The sequence below is a fragment of the Pan paniscus genome, chromosome 3, assembly GCF_029289425.2.
Source record: "Pan paniscus chromosome 3, NHGRI_mPanPan1-v2.0_pri, whole genome shotgun sequence".
Lineage (NCBI taxonomy): Eukaryota > Metazoa > Chordata > Mammalia > Primates > Hominidae > Pan > Pan paniscus.
The window spans coordinates 25,094,225-25,121,235 of NC_073252.2; the positions used below are offsets into that span (position 1 = coordinate 25,094,225).

The 27,011-nt window shown below is 42.0% G+C and overlaps 1 protein-coding gene across 6 annotated transcripts in view; it reads right to left on the bottom strand.

Moving 5' to 3' along the window:
- CCDC149 (coiled-coil domain containing 149) overlaps positions 1-27,011 on the bottom strand; it is a 110,880-nt gene that overhangs the window by 43,712 nt on the left and 40,157 nt on the right. For all 6 annotated transcript variants that reach the window (XM_034958379.4, XM_034958380.4, XM_034958378.4 and 3 more), the window contains 2 exons: positions 26,475-26,513; positions 5,855-5,962 (listed from right to left, as the gene is read on the bottom strand). In XM_034958379.4, coding sequence (XP_034814270.1) covers positions 5,855-5,962; positions 26,475-26,513 — 147 coding nt within the window. The remainder of the gene's footprint in view (positions 1-5,854; positions 5,963-26,474; positions 26,514-27,011) is intronic.

Consider the following 27,011-nt stretch of genomic DNA (forward strand, 5'->3'; position numbering starts at 1 on the left):
CACTTACGCTCTGTTAAGTGCTTGCTAGGTGTTATGCACCATGCAACACCCTTTACAAACGATATTGCATGCAAGTCCATCCCTAAATCATTAAATCTCATTGTCCTGTTCTCTTTTCTTCTCAGACTAAGCATTGTCTGATGAAATTACTTACGTATTTTATTTTCTTATTATCTACTCCCCAACTAGAATATCAGTACCACGGGAGCTAGTACCCTGTCTTTCTTATTCTTTGATGTGTCCTCAGCTGCTTTGATGTGTCCTCAGCTGCTAGAATGTTAATTAGCATGTAGGAAGTCCCCAATTATGTGGGGAATAAATGACGTGGTGAATAAATGATTAAACAATTCGATGAGAGGCATTATTATTGCCACTTTACAGATGAGGAAACTGAGGCCCGGAGAGAAAACTGACTTGCTGAAGGCCACAGACAATAACTGGCAGAACGAGAACATAAACCTGGGTCTGACAATCTTAAAAGGTGGACCTCTTGGGCTGCACTACACTGCTCCACTTCACAGAGACAGGCTGGAGCTATCTTTTCCTAGAGTCCAAATATTTCCAAGTTCAGTGACTTCACTTTGGTAACCTGACATTTGTCATGGTACCAGTATTTATCACACAGACATTGGCAAAATGTTACAAGTCAGGCTTCTTTCAGAGAGCTGGTTCCGGAGCACACCTCAGGGTACGGCAGTCCCCCTAATCCTTGGTATCAGTTACCTGCAGTCAACCGTGGTCTGGAAATATTAAATGGAAAATCCCAGAAATAAAAAATTCATAAGATTTATATCGTATGCCATTCTGAGTAGCATGATGAAATCTCGTGTCCCAGTCTGTCCCACCTGGCCCCGCTGGAGAGATACAAATCCTTCCTTTGTCCAGGGTCCATGCTGTCTACGCTACCCACCCCTTAGTCACTGAGTAGCCATTTCAGGTATCAGGTCAACTGTCACAGTATTGCAGTGCTTGTGTTTAAGGAACCCTTATTTTACTTAATAATGCCCCGGCCAGGCACGGTGCTAACACCTGTAATCCCAGCACTTTGGGAGGCCGAGGTGGGTGGATCATGAGGTCAAGAGATCGAGACCATCCTGGCTAACATGGTGAATCTCTGTCTCTACTAAAACCACAAAAATTAGCTGGGCGTGGTGGCGCGTGCCTGTAGTCCCAGCTACTCAGGAAGCTGAGGCAGGAGAATTGCTTGAACCCGGGAGGCGGAGGTTGCAGTGAGCTGAGATTGCACCACTGTGCTCCAGCCTGGTGACAGAGTGAGACTCCATCTCAAATAAATAAATAAATTAATTAATTAAATAAAATAAAAAATAATGACCCCAAACACAGATTGCACCACTACAGCCTGGCAACAGAGCGAGACTCCATCTCAAAAAAATAAACAAATAAATTCAATAAATAATGACCCCAAACACAAGAGCAGTGATGCTGGCAACTTGGACATGCCAAAGAGAAGCCACATACTGCTTCTTTTAAGTGAAAAGGTGAAAGTTCTCGACTTAAGGAAAAAAAAAATCATATGCTGAGGTTGCTAAGATCTGCAATAAGAACCAATCTTCTATCCATGAAATTGTCAAGAAGGAAAGAGAAATCTGTGCTAGTTTTGCTGCTGCACCTCAAACGACAAAAGCTACAGCCACAGTGCATAAGTGCTCAGTGAAGATGGAAAAGGCATTACATTCGTAGGTAGAAGACATGAAGAGAAATGGGCTCTGATTGATGGCAACCGAGAGCTGCACTAACCCAGGTTTCAGGCATCCACTGGGGGTCTTGGGAAGTATCCCCCAGATAAGGAAGGACTGCTGTCTTTGTGATTCCAATGTCCTCTGCTAGTTCTGCTGTTTGACCTACTAATCCTTAAATTCTCCGAGACCCCTTTTTTCCTCCTGATCCCCTTTCCCTGAATCCACTCTTTTCTTAACGCCCAGAAGAGGAAGCAGGCCAACCTCTGCGGCAGGCCAAGGGGAGCTGCCACTGTCTCTGTGGCCCCAGCACTGCCTGAGTCTTTCCTCATTCCTTATAGACTGACACTCTGAGAGCCCTGGGCAATATGCAAAGCTTTTCGAGGGTAATGCGTGGCTTTGTGAGCCCTCCTTTTCCCAGAGGGCTCCTCTAACTTTGTTAATCTTTAAGAACTGTAATTTTTAAGGAAGGGGATGGTATCCAGTAGGTTTCCCTTTTCACATCTCTCATCTGGTTTGGCTTGGAAGTTTGTGTTAGTTTGGGAGCCTAAGGAATTCCTGCGCACTGGACAGAGATAGCAGGAGGTAATCAATCACACAGGCCCCCCATCACAGGACGCCCATGTTGGCACAAGAACGCTGCCCCCTGCCCCATGTGAGAGCTAAGCTGCTTGGAAGCCAGGGTGGCAACAAATCTTTCAGGAGGCTATTTGGAAATGCTTTATGGCCCATAGGGTTACAAGGCTCTAGCTGAACAAATGGAAAAATTAGTCTACCCTAAAATATCCAAGGCAAGTAATTTCCTATCACCTTGTTTTTCAAACGTACTTAACATCTAGAATCTGGGCTTCCCAAAATATAGATAAGGGTCATCAGTTAAAATGGCAACTCAGAGATAAAAATCTTCCACTTTAACAGTCACTCATAAAATGACGCCATCAGCCCTGCTGTTTGGCCTCAGAGTTAGGCGTCCAAAAACAGCAATTATTAAGTATTCTTGAATTTAACAGACTTGAACCAGTCAAGGAGCAGGACACTTATCCCTTGTCCCCCAAGGCTCAGCAACTGACCCTCTGCTCTCTCCACAGAAGCTTCTCAAATACATGTATCTGGGGTTAGTCCCCCCTCTGTTGGGACAGTTTGCTTTTCCGGTTCCTTTCTCCAAATTTCTAAACTACTTCTTACTCCACAAAGTACTGATGACAACCAGATGGTAGTTGGTCTGTTTATTTCTTGCATACTTTTTTTTTCTTTTTCTCTTCCTCTTCCTTGAATCATTTTGCTCTTCTTTTTGTTCCCTTTATTCATTCATTTCATTCATTCATTTATTCCATTCCATTCCTTCAATAGAGATTATATAATACCTACCTATCAAGAACTAAGAATGCTAATTTATAGGATACAGATGGAAATTCGGCCCTCAAAGAGCTTCCCCTTGGGGCTGTCGGTGCCACACAAGTGAGAAGCAGAGGGGCAGAGCAGGACATTGCAGGTTGCACGGGACTGACACCTAAGAGCTGGAGAAGGCTGCATTTGACTTATGACCTGGGAGAGGAGCAGAAGCTTGTAGGGGAAGTAAAGGGGAAGAGTATTCCAGATTGAGCAAACAGCAGGCACAAAGGTCCTGTGGCCACAGGCAGTGTAGCACAGCAAAGGGGCTGAAATTAGTGCTCCAGGGCTCAAGTAAGGGGTGACCAGGAGCAAGGATGTGGCTGCAGAAATCAGTAGGGGTCAGATCATGGGGGCCTAGCACACCATGATTATGGAGGCCTAGGCACCAGGAGGTAGAACTGAATGCAGAAAGTGATGGAAGAGTTGGAGTAGAAAGTGCCATAATTAATTCAAAAAAAATTGAAGGTTTAACTCATTCTCTACCACACAGTCACAGTTACCTGGGAACGGGGGCTTCTGAGGTTCTCAAGAAAGCCTGGTGCCATTATGGAATGAGTAATCTGGCCTCCGGTAGGGGTTGGGGGAAGGATGATCATGACTCACATGAGCCTGAAAATAAACCAGCCCTGTAACTTTAGAGGCAAATGAGAATAAATGGAATCTCTGGGGCTTACTGCAGTTAGACTTTTTTTTTTTAGGGAGAGAGGCCAGATACTGAAATGGGGAGGTTTGCTGAACAATAGAACATCTTCCCCTGCCCCTTTTGGCAGGCAAATTTCTTTACAGGCCATGAATAGCAGTCACTAAATTCTAAACCTAAGGTGAGAAGACAAAGTTTGATAAATGTGCCCAGGTACTGGAATAAAGACTCAGAGAGCATGCAGATCAGAAAGTTCAGACTGTGACCACCTGTGCTCAGTGTTACACACATAAACATGCTCTCTCACACACACTAACACACTCACACACATGCCCTCCCTTTCTTTTCTTTCTTTTTGAAAGAGATGGGGTCTCATTCTGTCATCCATGCTAGAGTGCATTGGCATGATCATGGTTCTCTGTAGCCTCAACCTTCTGGGCTCAAACAATCCTCCGGCCTCAGCCTCCTGAGTAGCTGGGACTACAAGCGCGTGCCACCACGCCTGGCTGCTCTCTCTTTGTTTCCATGAACTGTCAGTTGCAAACGTCAATTCCTAAAATTCTCATACCTAAAAGGCAAAAGAACTGAAAGTGACCAAAAGATGAGACAGGAGCATATTTGGGAAAGTTGAGGGGAGGAGCAGCTCAGGAAAAAAAAAAGAAATAAAATAGAAAAAAATATGTTATCAGTCAGTCAAGAAGAGTCACAGATCCAAAAGTCACATCTTCAATATGTTTCAGTATTTCATGGGTTTATAAACTCCTCTAGTATTTTCATGGGCTTAAAGAAAACTGTTGCATACATTTTGTTTTATTCTCTAGAAAATCTTGCCCTGCTGCTATCACTTGAGGAAGTGAGTAAGAAGGTCTGTCCTTTAATTATTGACCAAACACCTAGGTTACGGAGCTTAAATCCTTTTAATGATGAATAAAACCACATGAGGGGCCGGATTAGCTTGTCCAGTGTTAATCAGAGCCTTTCCTGGACATTCTTTCCCATCTTCTATTTCATGACTAGGAACAGTAAAGCCTAAGTTTTCAAATTTATGTTAAATCCAAGAGGTTAAAAAAAATTTAAGGCCAGTTAAGTGGAGAAGAAGCTGTGTAAGGAAGGCTTACTAGATGTTTATATGCCCTCAAGTCAGGACTCTCAAGCCAGCAGTATGCAGCATCCTCTCTGAAGTCTTATTATGGAAGAGCTCTCTGGATGACCCAGGCAATTCTATGCATATTTTAAAGAGTGAGCATTTTTCAAAATGGCTCCTTCTAATAACCAACAACTCCCAGCAATGATGAAAGTCACCATCATTTGTCAAGCAATTTGGTAACATCTAAAAACATTTCCCCAAGAACTGCTCCCCTCCAACACACCACACACACACACACTATAGTCTTCTTGAGTCCACTTTCAAAGCCATCTCTGTTGCAAAAGCCACCTCTGGCAAGGAGTTGGAAATGAATCAATCTTGGCAAAACAGGAAATGATTTGGGAGGACAGAATTAAACTTGGGTAGTTTTTCTTTCCTTTCTCAGTTGTACTTTTGTTCATAGCTTCAGCTGGGAGAGAGAGTGCACACATTTAGTTGGGAGTTTATGAGTTCATATTTTATAATTAACGTTGCCAACAGGGGAGTTTGATTAATACCAAGCAGTGGATTTTGAGCAATGTTCCATACAAATTGCCAAATTTAGCAATAAAATAAATTGGTTATGAGAACATAATTAGTAGGATGACTACTTAAAATTCAAAACCGAATGTGAATAATTCCAGATCATCTGAGCCACAAATCCATTATTTGTATATAAGGGCGAAAGTATAACATTTGGGTTTTATTTTGCCCTCAACCACAGTGTTATTCACCACTAAGTTGAACATAATGAAACTTCCACAATGGGTTGTGGCAATATTTTAGAGCCACTGAGAAACACACATATACATGCATGCACACACACAAAGGGAATGTAAAAAGGTAAGATACGCTAAACTGCGAATTTTCATTATAAATTTAAAAATCTATTACAAACTTTTCAACAAATGCTGCATTACATTTTTCCGATGTGCAATATATAAACCTCGAACGCACAATTTTGCAGCAGAGCTTTTTCCCTGTAAATACTCACGGTACCTTGTTGTCGCCCTGGACTTCTCCAAGCCTTTGCTGAAGTTCTTTAATTTCTTCTCCCAGATGTTTATTTCGGTCCTGAGAATCTCTCAATAGTTGTGCAAGATTAGCCTAGAAATATCAACACATTATGAAATACAATCAGAAATGGAGGAGTGGATAAATGCAGGGCCTCATTGGGCTTGTGGATGCTGGTGTCTAACCCCAGCTGAACCACACAAAGCCCGTTATAGTAAACACATATATGAATGCAGCCAGTGTGTGAATCACACCACTACAATGGCATGCAGGAAAATGAAGTTGGCCATGAACCTCAATTTGGAGATATTCTGTGTTTACAGAATGGCTCACAGAGGGTACTTGAACAAGCAATGAAAGAGTCAGTCTTATTTGCCTTAAAAAAAAAATTGTGAGGCTGAGGCAGGAGAATTGCTTGAGCCCGGGAGGCGGAGGTTGCAGTAAGCTGAGATTGTGCCACTGCACTCCAGCCTGGGTGACAGAGCAAGACTCCATTTCAAAAAAAAAGAGAGAGAGAGAGAATTTATCACTAAAAATCTGGAAAAAGGACATAGAGTTCAATTGTAAAATTTGGGCCAGGCCAACAATATAGAAAAAGTTTCATGTTCTTGTTTGGATAGCTTCTTATTCTTCAAATATATGTTGTCTCATGAGCTTTCATGTGTGACCTCAATGCCTAGAATTTTGATTACAATTCTAGGGGGCGGCCAGAGAAGAGGTCAGTGACGAGCCACAATCTCTGAAATCAGGATCCAGAAGAAATGCAACAGTTTCCTGGGCTGGTTTTCCCCTTCTTTATTTCCTTATTCTACCTCACATAGTACTAAATAGCCAGGATAATCGCCCTTCATTCCCATCTTCATGACATCATCCTTTCCTTAAGATTTGCCTCCTGTTGGGATCCAGGTCCCTCCGGTCTCCATGGCCAGTCCAACAGCCAGCCTCCCCTTTTGGTGTGGCTCCATCTCACAGCCTCATGGTCCCTTTCCCCAGAGCATGCAGACACCTTTTACCATATCCTCACCCCTTACCCACATTTCCTGAACCTGGGATTCCTGGCCGCCCATCTAGCTACCTATTCCAGTCTTTTACTCACAGTCCTCGCTCACATGGCTTCTTGTTCTCCCATATTATTCTTACTTTACTAATGGACTTGCCCTAATTCTCACCTGACTTATCACATTCTTACTGAACCTTAGCAGGAAGAGACTGCAAGCTACTGAAAGGCAGAGATTCTGCTTTCTGCTTCCTCTGCTTCCATGTGCGTTGTTCCAGACAGTGCTCAGGTACCGACAAGTGTTTTAAAAGCTCATGATGAATAAATGAAGGAAGAAAGGAGGGAAGGAAGCAAGTAAGCAATCCAAACAGGCCTCCTGGAAGGGGGAATCATTCAAGGAGAGTCAAACGAGGGATATTAGAGATGATCTTAATATGAAAGAATCCCTTCCTGCTGCAGCTGAAGAAACCCAAATCCAGAGAGGTTAGGGAACTAACCCGACTGGAATGGCTACATTTCCAAAGACTTCAATGCTAATACTTTGGGGAATATGTAACTATGGTGGGTACTAAAAAGAGAATTAAAAGGGAAAAGAAGATAACGATTACATGTTGGCTGACCTCCCATATCCCATTTGTTGGGATATCCTGTTGCCTTACCTACTAGGTCTCCCCACCTCATGCTCACCTCCCTGTGGTCCCCCACACAGACCAGGCATGATCCTATTTCAGTGCCAGGGCCCTATTCTCTCTGTTTGGAATGCTCTCCCTCCAGAGAGCCTCTTGGTTCACTTCCTCACCTCCTTCAGTCTTGCTCAAAGGTCACTGTCTCAACAGGGTCCATCTTAACCGATCGATTTAATACTGAAACCTTCCCCGGTGCTACCTTAACTTTTTTTCTGGAGCACTTGCCATCTGTTAATATACCATATCATTTACTTCATGGTTCATTGCTTACTGTTGACTCCTTGTCTCCCTCTCCTTACTAAAACATAAGTTCCATGAAGGGCAAGGAACTTCGTTGTCTCTACTGACCTCTCCCAAGCACCTAGTAGATGCTCCATAACTATTTTTAAAATAAGAGGCAATAAGCTGAGTGTGGAGGTTGCACTCTCCCTAGGAGAGATCAGGAATAATAAGAGTGTACCAAGACTGAAACCAATGCCTGGCATGGAGACTTGCATAGAAAATCATTCATCCCTGGCTGGCTGCCATGGCTCACACCTGTAATCCCAGCCCTTCGGGAGGCCGACACGGGTGGATCACCTGAGGTCAGGAGTTCAAGACCAGCCTAGCCAACATGGTGAAACTCTGTCTCTACTAAAAAATACAGATATTAGCCAGGCGTAGTGGCACATGCCTATAGTCCCAGCTACAGTGGAGGCTGAGGTGGGAGAATCCCGTGAACTGGGATGGTGGAGATGGTGGAGGTTTCAGTGAGCTGAGATCGTGCCACTGAACTCCAGCCTGGGCAACAAAGAGAGACTCTGTCTCAAAAAAAAAAAAGAAAAAAAAGAAAAACATTCATCCCCTTTGGCTGGATTTAATCAAGCCCTGATCTCTACTCACTTATTTGAGAACATTACTCAGTAACTCCATCGAATTTTTCAGCCCCCTATTTGCAAAGCTCCCATCTTGTAATATTTGAGTTCTAATTTTCCCAGATTTCTGTTCTCCTAAGACAAAAATTTAGTGATGGATGAGGAAAATCAAAACCTATTTTGTAGGTAGGAAAGCAAAGAAACATGAGACACTGTGAACAAATGACTGCCTTTGGAAATTTCCCTGAATGGGAGGAATCAGAGAGATGAGACTGCATTCTGATCATGCCACTTCCTGGGTTGGGTGACCTGGCAGGAGTTTCTTAATCTCTTGGGTCTCCCATCTGTAAGACGGAGCTAGCAACACATAGTTATTTGATCTTTAAATAATGAACAAAGAATGCCTACCACAGTGCCTGGCATCCTGTGTGGGCTCACTAAAGGTGGGTTACCTCCCTCAACTGTGCCCACTCCGTGGCTCCTACTCCAACGCTCAGTGAACAGAGCTGTGCAAATGCAGCGAAGGCCTCCTTGGACACAGCTGACTCCTTTGCAATCCTGCCCCTTTATTGTTGATTATTTGTTCATTCATTTATCTGACAAATATTTATTGGGCACCTGGCATCTGCCTGGCACTGTTTTAGACCTGGAGATACAGCAGCAAACAATACAGACAAAACCCTTGCCCTTAGAAACTGACATTGAATGGGTGACATTACATTAACTACATTATATTACAATAGAATATATAATGAATCCGTGTGCTAGATGATAACATGCTGCAGAGAAAAATAAAGCAGGCAAAGGGAATAGAATGTGTTGGAAGAAAGGGCCACAGAAGGTTTCACTGAGAAGGCCACATTTACATCAAGACTTGAAAAAGGAGAGAGAGAGAGCCTTGTAGATATCTTGGAGAAAAAGTCCCAGACAGGGGAAAAGGCAAACAGGCTTCCCTCTCTCCCTCTCCCCATCACATCTCAAAACTTCCATTTGAAAGCGCAGCTCAAGGCCACAAGAGCAGGCTGACCACAAGGACTACAGCGAAGTCAAGAGATGACTCAATTCTTGATTTTCTTTTCCTGGTTCCCCCTCTCCATCCACAGCTCTCCTTCCTTAGCTCAAGGTGTCACATGTGGGCGGCCTCTGCCTTTCCTCCATGGAACTCCAGAACAGTCCCCAGACATTAGCTCATTGATCCTTTTCCCTAGCAGCAAACATAATCCCTCCCTACCAGATGGAGGGCCAGGCCACTGGGCAGCAGTGACTGTCCCTGGGGAGCAGCGGGAGGAGCAGCCCAGCGCTTGCTCGGTCTGGGAGCCGGCTGCCAACTGCACATTCAGGTGAATCTCAGCATCCCCAATCTGGAGAAGATGCAGCAAAATTCACCTAAACCTTCATTTAGCAGAAGAGAGGTCCAAAGAAATGTCTGTAAGGGCAACAATGAAAACGTAAAAAAAGACAAGGGAAAAAAATCTCCAACCTCCCTAAGCTTCCCTTTTTAAATCAATATTTCCTTAGTCTCTGGTGGGCAGGAAGACCCTGACATTCACTGACCAATGTAACTGCAGTGGCTACATTGGTAGCTACTGTATGGGTAAACCAGTACAACTCAATCTATTGGTGGGAAAAGAGTTCTCTTTTCTCAATCCATAATAGATCAATACTTTTGTAAAATCTAATAAAAATGAGTTACTAGGCAAATAAATTTAAGAAGACAAGAAGATAAAACCCCAAGTGTGTATCATTAGATTCAACAGACATAAACCCATGCTGTCAAATTGCTATAAAAGTTTCTGAACACTTACTCTCAATTTCTGTATGTATCTTGTCATGGACCAGAAACAATTAGGTTGCAGCCTGGCCCTGGTCCTTGGGCCTCACTTTAAAAAGCATTGAGCTCAAATGGTTTTCCTAGGGATATGGAAACTAGAGTAAAGAAGACACTCAGTATAAAAATCAGTCAATAATTCCAGTGATGGCCAGGACGGAGGGCAGGGCTGCTTTAGGAAACAGTTATTTAGAGACCTAGTGATGTGATTATTGAAAATTATTTACTCTGGAGCCTGGCTGAAAAGAAATCTACTAAGAGCCAGCATTTCTACATTAGCTGCAAAACAATGGTTTATTAAAATCGCAATCCTCCAAGTGAGTTCACTGTAAATCTACCCCAGCTTTAAACTTGACCCCTGGAGTACAGTGGGGTGGGGGTGGCACCACTGCTTCAAAGCAGGTGACTGTAATTTTCTTTTACCTTTAACAGGCTAGATTCCTTGTCAACATACAATTCTTTTCTATTCAGTCCCTCCACCTCCTCAACTCCAAAACAATAACTTTGAAAACTAGAAAATGACTATTCTGATATGGTGCCTAATTCCTTGACATACACCTTAAAGAACAGCAAAAAAAAAAGAAAGTAGTACATTTCAAAGTGCTCAAAATAGAGGAGAAAAGTTCACACGATTCTTTTGACCAAAAATAACACCCATGACTCACACACATTCACTATAACAATCCATCAAGCTAACACACGGTGCCTGCTTATAATTTATCAGCTATGCAGAGCACTTTGTCTAACTGTTACTGAGAAGGACTCTGTGACCATCAGTTTAGAATAACAGCACTATGTAAAGGAAATGTCAGGGAAAAGTGGCAGCCTGCCTAAGACTGGGTTTCACAGGGAAGGAAAACAAAACCAAGAGATTCTTTCCTCTAAATCTCTCAGGGCAGGAGGCAGCATAAATAGCAAAACATAAAAAGGTTTAAAAAGAAGCCTCTTTTAAATATTCAGATCAAGCGAGAGCCGACATTAAAGGTTGACATTTTTGCTCTGATAATAGTGGAATGTTGAATATAGTGGGATATGTGGGAGAATCCATATATTTAAGTCACTCTTTCTAGCTAGGAGTTTATTAAAATTGTGATGGGAAAGGGAGGGAAGAGAGATTTGATGAAAACATAGCGGAGAGATTCAAGGCCGAAAGGATATGACAGCTTTCCATTCTGAAACACCTTCCTTTGTCAAGGAACAACTCAATCCCCAATTATAAATGATGCCTGCAGAAGCAATTCACCAAAGCCAGCCCCGGGTGTGGGAACTGGGAGGCCCTGGAAATTCTCTCTGGACAGGGATGATGACTACAAATACTGACAGTTGTTGTGAAGGCAAAGACCAGGAAATTGATAGAGCTGTCGGATCTCACCCCCAACCTCTTCCCAGCTGTTTGCAGGAATCCTCACCGAGGTAGGTTAGCCACATGGGAGAGGGCAGCTATCTTGCAGCATTTCTTTAAGCCCTGCTGCACTCTGAACTCTAGCTCTTGCCTCTACCACCGTTCCAATTCCCCTACAAATGCCGCAAAATACGTCAGAATGGTTTACACTACAGATGTGACATGTTTTTTAAACTTATAAGACCCAATGGGAGATTTTAAAATACGGACAGTCCCTGATTTAACGATGCTTCAACTTGTGATCTTTCAACTTTACAACGGTGTGAAAGAGACAGGCATACAGTAGAAACTGTAGTTTGAGTACATAGCCATTCTGTTTTTTGGTTTCAGTACAGTATGGAATAAATTACACTTTATAAAATAGGTCTTATGTTAGATGATTTTGCCCAACCGTACACTAATATAAGTGTTCTGAGCATATTTGAGGTAGGCTAGGCTAAGCTAAGCTATGATGTAGGGTGGATGTACTAAACGCATTTTCAACTTTTAATGTTTTCAATTTACGATGGGTTTATCAGAATGTAACCCCCTTGAGCATCCCTTCATGATTAAAACCCTCAGCAAAATCTGCATGGAAAGGACATACCTTAAGGTAATAAAAGCCATCTATAACAAACCCACAGCCAACATTATGCTGAACAGGGAAAAGTTGAAAGCATTCCCCCTGAGAACTGGAACAAGACAAAGATACTCACTTTCACCACTTCTATTTAACATAGTACTGGAAGTCCTAGCAAGAGCAATCAGACAAGAGAAAGAAAAGGCATCCAAATCGGTAAGGAGGAAGTCAAACTGCTGCTGTTTGCCGATGATATGATCATATACCTAGAAAACCCTAAAGACTCCTCCAAAAAGCTCCTAGATCTTATACATGAATTCAGTAAAGTTTCAGGATACAAAATCAATGTACACAAATCAGTAGCACTGCTATATACCAACAGTGGTCAAGCTGAGAATCAAATCAAGAACTCAACCCTTTCACAAACTGCAAAAAAATAAAGTACTTTGAAATATGCCAAACCAAGGAGATGAAAGACCTCTATAAGGAAAACTACAAAGTACTACTGAACGAAATCAAAGACAACACAACCAAATAGAAACACACCTCATGCTTTTAGATAGGTAGAATCACTATTGTGAAAATGACCATAATGCCAAAAGCAATCTATAAATTCAACACAATTCCCATTAAAGTACCATCATCATTCTTCACAGAACTAGAAAAGACAATCCTAACATTCATATGGAACCAAAAAAGAGCCCGCATAGCCAAAGCAAAACTAAGCAAAAAGGACAACTCTGGAGGCATCACACTACCTGACTTCAAACTATACCATTAGGCCATAGTCACCAAAACAGCATGGTACTGATACAAAAACAGTGACATAGATCAATGGAGCAGAATAGAGAAGCCAGAAATAAAGTCAAATACTTACAGCTAACTGATCTTCAACAAAGAAAACAAAAACATAAGGTACGGAAAGGACACCCTATTCAACAAACGGTGCTGTGATAATTGGAAAGGCGCACGTAGAGGAATGAAATTGGATCCTCATCTCTCACCTTATACAAAAGCCAACTCAAGATGGATGAAGGACTTAAATCTAAGACCTGAAACCACAAAAATTCTATAAGATAGCATCAGAAAAACCCTTCTAGACATTGGCTTAGGCAAATACATCATGACCAGGAATACAAAAGCATATGCAACAAAAACAAAGATAAATAGATGGGACTTAATTAAACTAAAAAGCTTCTGCAGAGCAAAAGAAATTATCAGCAGAGTAAACAGACAACCCACAGAGTGGGAGAAAAATCTTTGCAAACTATGCATCCAACAAAGGACTAATATCCAGAATCCACAAGGAACTCAAGCAAATCTGCAAGAAAAAAACAAATATTCCCATTAGAAAAGGTAGATAAGAACATGAAGAGACAATTCTCAAAAGAAGATATATAAATGGCCAACAAACATATGAAAAAATGCTCAACATCACTAATTATCAGGAAAATGCAAATCAAAATCACAATGCAATAACACCTTACTCCTGTAAGGTGTTATTACTCCTGTAAGGCCATAATTTAAAAATCAAAAAATAATAGATGTTGGCATGGATGTGGTAAAAAGGGAACACTTTACACTGCTGGTGGGAATGTAAACTATTATAACCACTATGGAAAACAGTATGGAGATTCCTTAAAGATCTAAAAGTACATCTTCCATTTGATCCAGCAATCCCACTATTGGGTATCTACTCAGAGGAAAAGAAGTCATTATATGAAAAAACACACTTGCACATGCATGTTTGTAGCAGCACAATTCACAATTGCAAAAATATAGAACTAGCCCAAATGCCCATCAATCAATGAGCGAATAAATAATATGTGGTGCATATATATATATATATATATATATATATATATATATATGCACACACACACACACACACACACACACCAGGGAATACTGCTCAGCCATAAAAAGGAACAAAATAATGCCATTTTCAGCAATCTGGATGTAGTTGGAGACCATTATTCTAAATGAAGTAACTCAGGAATGAAAAAACAAACATTTTAAGTTCTCACTGATATGTGGGAGTTAAGCTATGAGGACACAAAGGCATAAGAATGATACAGTGGACTCTGGGGACTCGAAGGGAAGGGCGGGATGCAGGTGAAGAATAAAAGACTACATATTGGGTACAGTGCACACTGCTCAGGTGATGGGTGCACCAAAATCTAAGAAATCACCACTGAAGAACTTACTCACGTAACCAAACACAACTTGTTCCCCCTAAACTACTGAAATTAAAAAAAAAATGTAACCCCCTTGTAAGCTGAGGAGCATCTGTGTAATCATGGATCATATTTGGCAATGACCATGATGTTAAGGGAACCTACTTTCAATGATCGAATATTTGACAGTGGTCAAATCTGACAGCCCTAAATCTTTCAGATTTGGGAGAAAAGTTTCCATTCTATACCATTTCTCTCGCTGCAGTAAGAAATGAGAAGATGGACATGAAGGGAATCAGGATACACCACCCTAAATGATGCCACTTTGGCATCAGGAATCTTTTGAGCTGAAGGCAACTGAGAATCAACAAACGCAGGAAGAAGAGTTCTCTACACTCCCTTTTCTGTCTAAAAGCAGACATACATTTCCCTTTGAGATGGTGTCACCCACTTCAGTACCAGGAAGAAGAGAGAGACTCCTATCACCAGAGACAGTCGGCACCAAGATGAATCTTGATAGATAATAATGTTTTGTGATGCTAATTGTCTCAAAATGAAGTCACTGATGACAAGTGACAGTGAAACTGTTGACCCCTCAAAGTGATAAACATATGCATAATGGTCTCAGGTGATAATACCTGCTGTGGCTAGGCACCCTAAGACCTGGCGAGAAACTGAAGTCACATGGCAGCTGAGATAGTGAGTGTGCACACTCCGTGGAGGGCCATAAAAACAGCAAAGCAACTGACCATGGAGAAGCATCTGTAGAACTTCTGTCTGTGGTAACTTTGAGGCCGCCTCTGGATACCAGCCGTGGCCGCCGGAAGTTCTGCCCAAAAAGAGCAGTTAATCCCCTGCTGGTCAGCATTTTTAGAAAATTCTGGCCCTCTCTAGTTTGTCTGTGGGTGTGTGGGTCTCCCCGGCTACTCGCTGTGGTTTGTCCCCTTCTCTCTCATCACTGCCTATGCGCTGAATATACTTACATGATTGCTGGTGTGTGAAAGCCTCACAATAAATCGTGAATTTGAAAACATTTAATTGGTCACTTATTCATTGTGAAACCTCTTGGGCCCTGTTGGAGTTAACATAACTAGGCTGATTCAAACCTGACACAATATTCTTCATAAACAAATCTTACCAAAATAACCCTTATCTTTCATTAATTTCTGCCATATATTTCCTGGTTGCTGTCCCACAATTCATCATCACTCAAAGCCCAAATCCCCTTTCCTTTGTTAAAATGGCATATAAGCCCCTGAGTCTAACTGCTTCCTGAGTTTTATTTTTTTCTGTGAATTCCCATTGCATGTAAAATGTTAATAAAATTGTATGCTTTTGTCTTTTGTCATTTATGTTTTCAGGCCCGTCACTAAACCTAACAGGAGAAAGGAAAACCTTTATTTCTCCCACAGACAAAACAAAAAACAAAGTGATAAAAGTTTAAGAGAGGCTGGGGGCAATGGCTCAGGCCTGTAATCCCAGCACTTTGGGAGGCTGAGGCGGGAGGATCACCTGAGGTCAGGAGTTTGAGACCAGCCTGACCAACATGGCAAAACCCCATCTCTATTAAAAATATAAAAATTAGCCGGGTGTGGCGGTATGCACCTGTAGTCCCAGCTACTCGGGAGGCTGAGGCAGGAGAATGGCTTGAACCCAGAGGTGGAGACTGCAGTGAGCCGAGATCACACCACTGCACTCCAGCCTGGGTGACAGAGCAAGACTTCATCTCAAAAACACAAAACAAAACAAAAACAAAAAAGTCTAAGAGAAACATTTTAACCTTGTGCTATTCCAGACACTGGAAGTAGGAATCAAAGAGGTAGGCCACATGTTTTCACCTGTGTCCTCAAATATTTCAGACCAGTAGCCAGTAGAGGAAAAGGCCAATATTTCAGGAACAATCCTGCAAGTTGAAACTGCCTTTGCAAAATTATGACAGTAAGAGAAATCTGACATGGCTTCTAACCTCACAGGCTGGCTGTCTTCACTCATTCCCCAGTGCAGAAAGTAGAAAAGTTCCTCTTCAAAGCTCATCTTGGTTTAAAAATAAAATAGTAGACACTAGGAATAATAGCTCCTTACTCTAAAGCCTCCTATCAACTATTAGTGCTTACACTTTAGCCCAGGCATGTCTGGACAGGCCCAGCCTAGTCTTAGCTCATAGGTTATGCCCCTTCCTTATTTGGAAATGTTATTGCTTCCTTAAACCTTTCATAAGCAACTTCCTCTCCTTCTTTGTTCTTCCCTGCACTTACCTATTTAGGAAAGTTTTAGGCTATTAGCAAATTAGGTATCAGTTTAAGATTGTGAGGTTCAGCTCCAGCCAATGGATGCAGGACACAACAGTAAGGATGACCCAAATGCATAAGGGACAAATATATCTGCTTTTCATTTGTTCAGGTGTGCTCTTGCCACTGTTCCATCTGCGAGGGGCACCCTTTCTGCAGAAAGTAAAGAGTGCCTTGCTGAGAGATCTTTTGTCTCGGTGCTGACTTTTCTTCATGGGACCGATTATCTATTTCTAACAATTTTGGTATTTCTAACACCCGGCGTGGGCCGGGCTAACTTTGGAAGAAATTTAGTTTATTGTTTAAATAATAGCCCTTCTCAAAAATTAAACTGCTCTTGTAAAACTAATGAAAATCCACCAAGTTAGAAGGAAGAGAGGGGCCTGAATTCTACTGAAAGGTTAGGTATCATTAAATAATCACCAGCCATTATTCCAGAGATCACAAGATTTGCAGTTTCCCTAATTATTCCTGCTAATAATGCCACTATTGTAGAAGCTAAGATTGGCCTTTTGAGATGTCTTTCTAGGTTTTCAAATTTCTGACAACTGGATAACCTCACTGGGACCAGCCAACTGGTCCTGTGACCCTCACCCAGGAACCAACTCAGCCCAAGAAGACGGCTTCGACTCCCTGTGATTTCATCTCAGATCCAACAGCACTCCCCACTCCCTGGCCCCCTACCTGCCAAATTATCCTTGAAAACCCCTAGTCTTCAAATTTTCAAGGAGACTGATTTGAGTGATAAAAAAACTCTGGTCTCCCGTTCAGCTGGCCCTGCGTGAATTAAACTCTTTCTCTATTGCAATTTCCTTGTCTTGATAAATTGGCTCTATCTAGGCAGTGAGCAAAATGAACCTACTGGACAGTTACAAAGTCATCCCAAATCTTCAGAATTTACTAAATACAGTTGATCCTTGAACAACACAGGCTTGAACCACACAGATCCACTTATGTGTGAATTTTTTTCAACCAAATACAGATCAAAAATACAGTATTCACAGAATGTAAAACCCATGGATATGGAGGCCCAACTTCTTGTATTCACAGGTTCTGCAGGGCTGACTGGGGAACTTGAGTATGTGAGAATTTTGGTGTACACGGGGTTCCTGGAACCAATCCCCTCTGTATACTGAGGAATGACTGTATATGTAATCTCCCCATGGAAAAGTTATTCTACGCCATAATATAAAAATGATGTATTCCAGGAAGTCTGGTAACAGACCTCTCAATCTGAAGACATATAAATCAGAACTGGAACTCAAAAATTAGAAGAAAACAAGAGAGAGACAGACACGCAGACAGACATGCAAGCCCTTGACCTAGGCACTTTCTCAAGAAAAGTAAGGAAAAAGAGAATGAGAAAAAGAGACCAGATTTTTACATGGTATTAAAAAGTTTGATACTCTGAGACCCTTAAATCCATACCTTCAATATAGGAAAGTACTAGATTAAGCAAGAATACATTTAAAAAAATGTTTGATGAAACATCAGGGGTTCTTGAGAGGCGTGATTGACAGCAAATTTAATTGCAATTTCTACTCTGCTGCATTGGTCTGATGGTGACTCCTGTGTTAATAGTAATAGAGTGAAACTTGCTTTGCTTAGCAAGGGCCCCCTATTCACAGCAACTGCCAAAGTGATGACCTTTGCTACAGCGACAGCTTTCTTAGTTACAAAAAGAACAACCACCCGAGAGCTTATTCGTACATATTTTTTGGCTGTGCAAGGAGACCTTAGCAGCCTACTGCCACCTCGTAATCTCAAAATACACTTGTGAATGAATGCATTTCCAGGCCCCACAGGCAAATGCTTTTGAATAGGCTTGGGAGGTTGCTATTTAAATAAATGTTTGCTTCATCTTGGCCATTATGATTCTGCATCTGCCACTTAGTGACTCCATTAATAGCTCCCAAGTTCTTTAGACTCATTGAGCCTAAATTTCCTCATCTATAAATCGGGGGGTGCTTCCACCTTCCTTACAAAATGGTTTCAAGGATTGAAAGGGCTTATGGGAAGGTGCATTAGTCCTCACAATAAAGTTGCTGTTGTTATGATTTGGGAGTGCTCCTAGGGACAGGACCTGGGATTTCTTCCTAGTTTCCCTGGTGTAATGAAAAAATCATACCATTCAAAGTGATATAAAAAGAAACATCTCAAAGCACTTGAGATCTTTGAAGGAAGTTTTAGGTTCTGAGCAACAAACCAGGACATATATACAAAGTCACTGTGATTTGCAGTCACAGGAGACTAAAATAAGCTTGACCAAGGAGACTTTTTATGGAAATGAAAGGTTCCTTCCCATCCCACAAAGGGCCACTCTATGCTCTGATTTTTCCAGGGTTGTCATCTTGGTGCGTGTCACTGTCTAAATAAGCCATCACTTTTTAGAGGCAAGAAGGCAACAGCTCCCTCCTGGACCATGAGAGATACCTTTCGTGGTATGTCTGCTTGAAATCAAAATAGGAAAAGACAAAGATCTTAAAGATGTGTTTGACTGTTTATTCAAGGAGTTTTCACCGGGAAAATGTACCTCTGTGACCTCGAAGAATCCCGTCTTATAAGAAAATTAACCCGAGATAATTTAAATGCCCCTTTGTCTGCTTTGCAGGAACTGCTTGTTTAGCAAAAGAAAAATATTTAAAGGGTCATGGGAGATCTTTTGGTGATCTCTCACTGCAGTGCAAAGGGGCGCTCTGTGTACACTTCTGCCTGAAGTCACAAGAAGAAATTTTCATTTCAATATCCCACGAGAAGCTATTAGTGCAATCACTGTTGTCTCAATTTCTTCACAGCTTCTTTAACGGATGATTTGCCATCGGAAATTCGTTGTTTTAAAAAGGATTCTGAGTTCCAAAAGAAAGCCTCAACAACTATATTTCTAGAACTACAAATGTAAAAGTTATCATCTGTCCTTTAATGCGAAGACCCAAAAAGCAAAAAAAATATATATATACACACACACACACACACACACACACACACACACACACACACACACGCATATATATTGGTTGCTACAGGAAAGAAGACTGGCTTAGCAGGTAAAAATTCCTAGCTCAATTTCTGGTTCTCTACCACTCCTAAGCAGAGAGCTTTGAACAAGACACTTAATCTTTAGACTTCCAAAATGGGCTGGACTGAATGTTGACTACGGTTTTTCCCAGCTCAAACAGTCTAAGAATCGAATATAGAACAAAAAGCCTGAACTACAGCACCGAACTACAAGCTAGAGGGGTCTGGAATCTAAGCCTCCTCCATTAACCTGCTATATGTCCTTGGATAAGTCACAGGAAAAATTAAAAATATCCAATATTCATTGAGCACTCTCCAACTAACAGACAATGAGCATCACAAATACCGCCACATCAGTGCCTCATAAGAGCTTTACAAACACATCTCAATATCATGTCCACTATGAACAGGAGGAAATTGAGTCTTTGAAAGGTGACACAGTTTGCCCAGTCAGCAAGTGGAAAGGTTAAACTTGAATCCATGCAATTAAATGCCAGAATCTAAGTTCTTTTTATTTATTGCTAACTGTGATGCTGCCCTGTGCCTTTATGAAAGACATATCTCCCAGTGTGACCTCAGAAGAATGCTGGGAGATTACATGCAGGCATGCATATATGCATGGTCTCTGAAAAATACAAAGTGTTTCAAAGACTAAGAATGTGGTATTGTTTTCTAACTATACTTGAGAAGAACCATCAATACATTTAGAGCAGCGGCTCTTAAATGTGGTCCATGGAACACCAAGGATCTATAGAATGGCTGTAGGTCTGTGACTCCATGAAATTGAATGCAAATTTTTTTGCAGGCATGTTCTACAGCAAAGGCCCATGGCTTTCAACAGATCCTCAAAGGTATCACTGATTCACAAGAGAATAAGAACCACTGGTCCAGAGAAACGGAACTGAATCAAGGAGAAAATCCAACAAGGGGCGATCATTGCAATCTTTCCTTCTGAAACAAACAGGAGAAGAGCCCAGTAAGCTCAGATCACAGAAATTCAACCTTCTGGGTCAAGAAACGAAAGTCACAGCTTCAAGGCCAGTGGGCAATAATACGCTCATTGTGGTGTCTTCTCCTTTTCCTATACATACATCTCGTGACCTCCCCGTCACATCTGTTAACTCCACCTGTTAACTCGGCAGCTGGTTCTTGTTCCAGTGCCTTCCGCTTATACAAGGTATCTTTGCTTTGCAGCTGGAGAGGTAAATACTTCCCCTGCTGTTCTGCCTTTGGTATAAATATTTAGCATAACACAGGAGACCCCATCTCAGGGTGTGTGCCTCGATCCCCTTCCTGCTGGTGACGCAGTTTAGAAACTAATTGTGCCTCTCCCTTTCCATACTTGCCCATGTAAACAAAAGCTTTCTGCTTCTGGCTAAACGGAAAGTTTCATGACAACCAGCCCCTAAAAAATTTAATGCTGCATTTTCCTCCCCATGCTGAACTACGAAGAGGACACCTTACCACCTACCCTAAAACCAATCACATGCTTAAATAAACTAACAGTAAATAAAAATGTAAAATATGTTTAAGGGACAAGAGTCTTCTTTTTTCCAACTCCTAGAGCTATTTCCCCACTTGTTTACCCATTAATAAGTCAGAATTCCCTCCCTAATTTTGGACTATAAGTTTCTCTCCTTAGCACTGATTACCATTTAACAACCTATATATTTTAATTATTTTGTATGTTGTCTGTTCGTAGCATCTCTAGTATAATAACTATATTATTGGTCCAAACCAAGACACCTTGGGGAGTGAAAGGGGGCACTAATAGAAATGATCCCAAGACAAGAGGTGTCAATGGAAATGGTCCTGGGTAAGATGAAAGGACGGTCACTTTTGCTACAATGCAAGTTCCAAGCTCAGGGATCTGGGTCCGCCTTTTTTCACCCCGTGCCCCTCCTGTCCAGATACTTACAGACACACCCATGGGTGCTCCCTGAGTCATGGTAGTTACCAGCGTGAGCTCTGAGTGGACTGCAGAGGGTCAAAGCTCTGGCTCCATCACCAGTTCGTTATGTTATTTCCTTGGGTAGTTTCCTTGAGCTCTATATGCTTTAATTTTCTCCTTTATCAGATGGCAGTAACAAGAATAGTATCTACTGCACACGGCTATGTGAGAGTTAAATGAGGTCATCTACAGCAAAATGTCCAGCACAGCAGCCAGCGCTTGGTAAGAGTGTGCACTCAATGACACCGGCTGCGATTGCTATGATCTGTCCTCCTGCGACTGTTTTAAGAAGGCATGTAAGGCAGATGGCTATGACACTGTCTACCCCGCACCCCTCTACATGGTGGTGGGAGGAGCTGCCTTTCATCAGTGGCATGCCTGATCATGCCCATCTGACCCTGAAACAGGCCATTGGCCCGAGCCTGGAACTTGGGAGCAGCCTTTTTCTAGCGGCCAAAGGTGTAGGGGTTCCATCCCAGCTGCAGTTGGCAGTCACGCTTCCGCTTCTGAGGAGGAAGCAGGTGCAGAAAAGAAGATGAGAGCTGAGGAGAGGCCTGGGCTCCTGGGCCCTGCTGTGGCTATTGCTGGGGCCCAGCTGCACTTCTGTCTCCCACGAGGGCTGCTCAACCAACTCTTCCCATAATCTATGAGCTGGAACCTGTCTTTGGAGCAAGCTACTTTGAGTGGCAACTGCAACCAAAAGGGTCCCAACAAGGGCAGTGTGTCCTGTTGACAGCCAAGAGCTGTGCTGGACAGAATTAACCTGCTAACATACAATTGTTTAAAAAAGAGATGACAAGGAGGAGCAGCAGGTGAGAAACATTGATGGATGCTCTCCTTGTGCCAGGCACTGCACATTGATGGATGCTCACCTTATGCCAGGCACCGTACTGAGGCCTCTACTTGCATTGTCTCATTTGATCCTGACAGCTACACTATGCAGTGGGTACATATTTATCCCCATTTTATGGATGAGAAAGTTGAGACTCAAGACACTCAAAGGAGCCTTCCCAAAGCCTCACAATTAGTTTAGTGGACATCACTGCTAACTCCTAACAGCTCTTCCATCCGAAGTGATGAATCAAAGTTGATGAGTGTATAGCAGCCCCCTGGTGCATGCTATTAGACCAGGAATGGGAGCAAGTCCTACACTGGCCCAGCCAGACTGGAGAGGAGGACTTATTTTCCATGGCTGCATTTTCTGCTTCTCTTGAGGGGAACCAGACACAGAAGGAAGCTGATACTAAATGTAAGAGGAAGCTGATGTGCTTAAGTCGGCAAAATGGTAGAGTTGTCAGGTAAACTACAGAATGTCCAGTTACATTTGAATTTTAGATTAATAATGAATAATAATTTAATATAAGCCTATCCCCAAAATCACATGGCACACACTTTTGTACTTAAAAAAGAATACAATTTTCTACATTCCTATCTGAAATTCAAATGTACCGGGTGCCCTGTATTTTTACTTGCTAAATTTGGCACAGTGGAGAGAATGAGTACATGACAACTTCATGAAGCCATAAACCATCAAGTACTTAAAGCCCACATTACCTATGAACTTCTCGCTATGTAAGGTAATTAATTCGTTTATTGTTCAAGCAGTTTAGAATTTGTCACTTGCACCCTGAAGCATCCTATCTCGTGCAGCAATCACTGGTTCCAACCCAGGCAGGGAGGCTGCAGAGCCCAAGCTTCCACCACTACACTCAGTCCTAAAGGGACAGAAACTTAATGCCATATGAAAAGCTACAAAGCCAATGTTTAGGACGTTGAACTTATATTTTTAGAGCTGTAAGAATGCAGCTTAACAGACTTACTGGGATTCATCAGATTCTCTTCAGTTGATATAAATTTTTTATTATAAAGTTGTGGAATGTGAATTCCCCTAAAACTGTAAAACTCCTTCATGAATACTAACAAACTCTAAAATAGCAGCAAAGGTGCTGCTTATAACCTCCGAAACCTCAAAACCCAAAACACCTGGCAATTCAAGATTAAGAACTCCAATTTTTAAACATTAAAGATAAATTTCCCCATCCTGGCTAACACGGTGAAACCCCATCTCTACTAAAAATACAAAAAATTAGCTGGGCATGGTGGTGGGTGCCTGTAGTCCCAGCAACTCGGGGGGCTGAGGCAGGAGAACGGCGTGAACCCAGGAGGCACAGCTTGCAGTGAGCTGAGACAGCGCCACCGCACTCCAGCCTGAGGGACAGAGTGAGACTCCCTCAAAAAAAAAAAAAGATAAATTTATACATTTTGTTTAGAAAAAAAGTCAATGAGCATCACAGAAAAATGTGACTTTAGATCAAACCTGGAGCATTATAAAATAATCCTGTAAGATAGGAAGGGAGCGTATAAGTAAGAGTGCTGAATGAATGAATGAATGAATGGGTAACCGTAGGACTGAGTTGGTCTCTGAGGATAAATGTGTGTGTGTTGGGCAAACTGTTCACCAGCATAAAAAAGTCTCAAGGCAATGACCCCATGGAATCAAGGAATTTACATGTGGTGCTGGTACAGCATCAATGAGCACAAGCAGGATGCTGGGTTAGCCATGACAGCTGGGAAGAGAGCAAATCATTCCTGGGTTGCTATCTGCATCCACCCATTTCAAAGTCCTGCTCAGGCACAGAGGCTTCCCTATAACGGGAAACACACAGCATTAACATCATCATCATCTGGACTCCCTTCAAGTCCATAAAAAGCCGTCATTTAGGGCATGTCAGTACAGAACAACTATAAAGTTAAGGAAAGTTCTAACAAAGTTATATATGAAAATAGCTTGCTCTCTCATTCTCTCTCTCTCTCTCTCATAAATACATGTATAAGAGAGAGTGACTCAGTGGTTCCAACCCAGGCAGAAAGGCTGCAGAGCCCAAGCTCCCACCACCACACTCTCAATCCTAAAGGGACAGAAACTTAATGCCATTTTAAATGCTACAAAGCCAATGTTTAGGTCATTGAACTTGTATTTTTAGAGCTGTAAGAATGCAGCTTAACAGACTTACTGGAATTCATCAGATTCTTCTTAGTCAATGTAAATTTTTTTTGTTATAAAGCCACAGAACATATCTATCTATGAGAGAGAGAGACAGCAAGTTAATCTATAAATTTAACAAAACCCCTATCAAAATACCAATAGGATTTGTGTGAGAAGGATCGGAGAAGAACTTGATGAAATGTTTCTAGGTTTTATCTGAGAAAAGTAACATATAAGAAACCTCTGAAAAGGAAGAGCAAAGTGAAGAAGGTTAGCCCAAAAAGATATTAGAAGTATTATAAGGCAAAACAATAAGAATAATGTGGTAGAACCACAGGACTTTTCAGGGAGCTCAAAGGAACAGAACAGAGAGTTAAGAAGCAGATCCACATATATATAAGGATTTGATGATAAAAATGTGCATGTAAAACCATTGGTTTGGTCAATAAACAGTGTTGGCCACCGTGCAGGAGAAAAGAAAGTAAAGGCATGTGAATTTTAATGGAAGATGGCTTTTAAGAGTGTGAAGTGGCAGAACCTAAACAGAACAGTATGCACCCTCAGAATGGCATGCAGTCACCAAATATTATGTACCTACCAAATGGTATACACCCACTAAACATTATGTACCCACGGAATGGCATTTACCCACCAAACGGTTTCTATCACCCCCTGAATATTATGCACCCACAGAATGGTATGCACCCACCAAATGGTATGCACCCACAGAAGAGCATGCACCCAAAGAATGACATGCACCCACTGAATGGTATGCACCTGCAGAATGGTATGTACCCACTGAACAGTATGCACCCATAGAACAGTATGACCCACTGAATGGTATGCACCCGCAGAATGGTATGAACCCACTGAACAGTATGCACCCACCAAATGGTATGTACCCACAAAACAGCATGCACCCGCCAAATGGTATGCACCCACAGAACAGCAGGCACCCACAGAATGGTATGCACCCACAGAATGGTATGCACCCACAGAACAGTATGCACTCACCAAATGGTATGCACCCATAGAAGACTATACAGTCACAGAATGATAGGCACCTACCAAGTGGTATGTGTCCATTGAATGGTATGCACCCACTGAACAGTATGTAACCACTGAACAGTATGCACCCATAGAACAGTATGACCCACTGAATGGTATGCACCCGCAGAATGGTGTGCACCCACTGAACAGTATGCACCCACCAAGTGGTATGCACCCACCAAATGGTGTGCACCCACAGAACAGCAGGCACCCACAGAATGGTATGTACCCAACGAATGGTATGCACCCACTGAATGGTATGCATCCACAGAATGGTATGTACCCACAGAACAGTATGCACCCACAGAATGGTATGCACCCACAGAACAGTATGCACCCACCAAATGGTATGTACCCATAGAAGAGTATACAGCCACAGAATGATATGCACCTACCAAGGGGTATGTGTCCACTGAATGGTATGCACCCACTAAACAGTATATATCCACTGAACAGTATGCACCCACAGAACGGTGTGCACCCACCAAATGTTATATGCCCACAGCACGTGCCCACTGAACAGTAGGTAGCTCAAGTCCTGTAACCATGTGCCCTCAACTCTATCTCCCATCAGGATTCCCAACAAGAAAGGGAATGCAGTCAACTGGTGTACCTCCCCCAACCAGACTTCACTGGGTTTCCTTCACTCCACTCCGAATTTCTCTTTGCAGTTGGAATCTCTACCCACTCCTCCCAATAACAGAAAGAATTCCAGGAAATTAAAGGAAGTTCTCTACATTTTGAGATTCCCTGATCCTCCCAATTGCTGCAAGGTATCAGTAAAAAAATCTGAGATCAGAAATAAGTCTTACCTGTTTCCTTTTTTCAGGAGGAAGTGATGGATCTCCATCCTACAAAGAAACAAATGCTGCATTTTACTCTTTCAAAAAAATAGATGTACTTAGAAACAAGAAGTTGAACTAAATTATGAACCTAAATGTAGACTCTCCCCACCCTCCCCACCCTGCAGCCAGTAATGTGCTGAAGCAAGCTCAAATATATTTTAAAAAAATAACTACAAACTGAACCAGAGTTATTTTGGAAAAACCTCTAGGGAATCAGTTCCCATTAGGACCAAATCTATATATTTCCTAAAATTGTTTGAACACAAAAACTGGATTTGTCAAAATTCTTTTTGATCACAGCCTAAACTGAAATAATATTTCATTTGGTTTGAGTTCCTCTTTTAAACAGTTAGAACCAAAGGAACAGTGATGGGGACACACATACACATATAGAGAGAGAGGAAAAGAGAGAGAAAGAGAGAGACAGAGAAAGAGAGAGTTTTCTCTGTGGGTAGAACAATCAATGTTGGGAGGGACAGTATTTGCTCAAAGTTAAGAAGACAT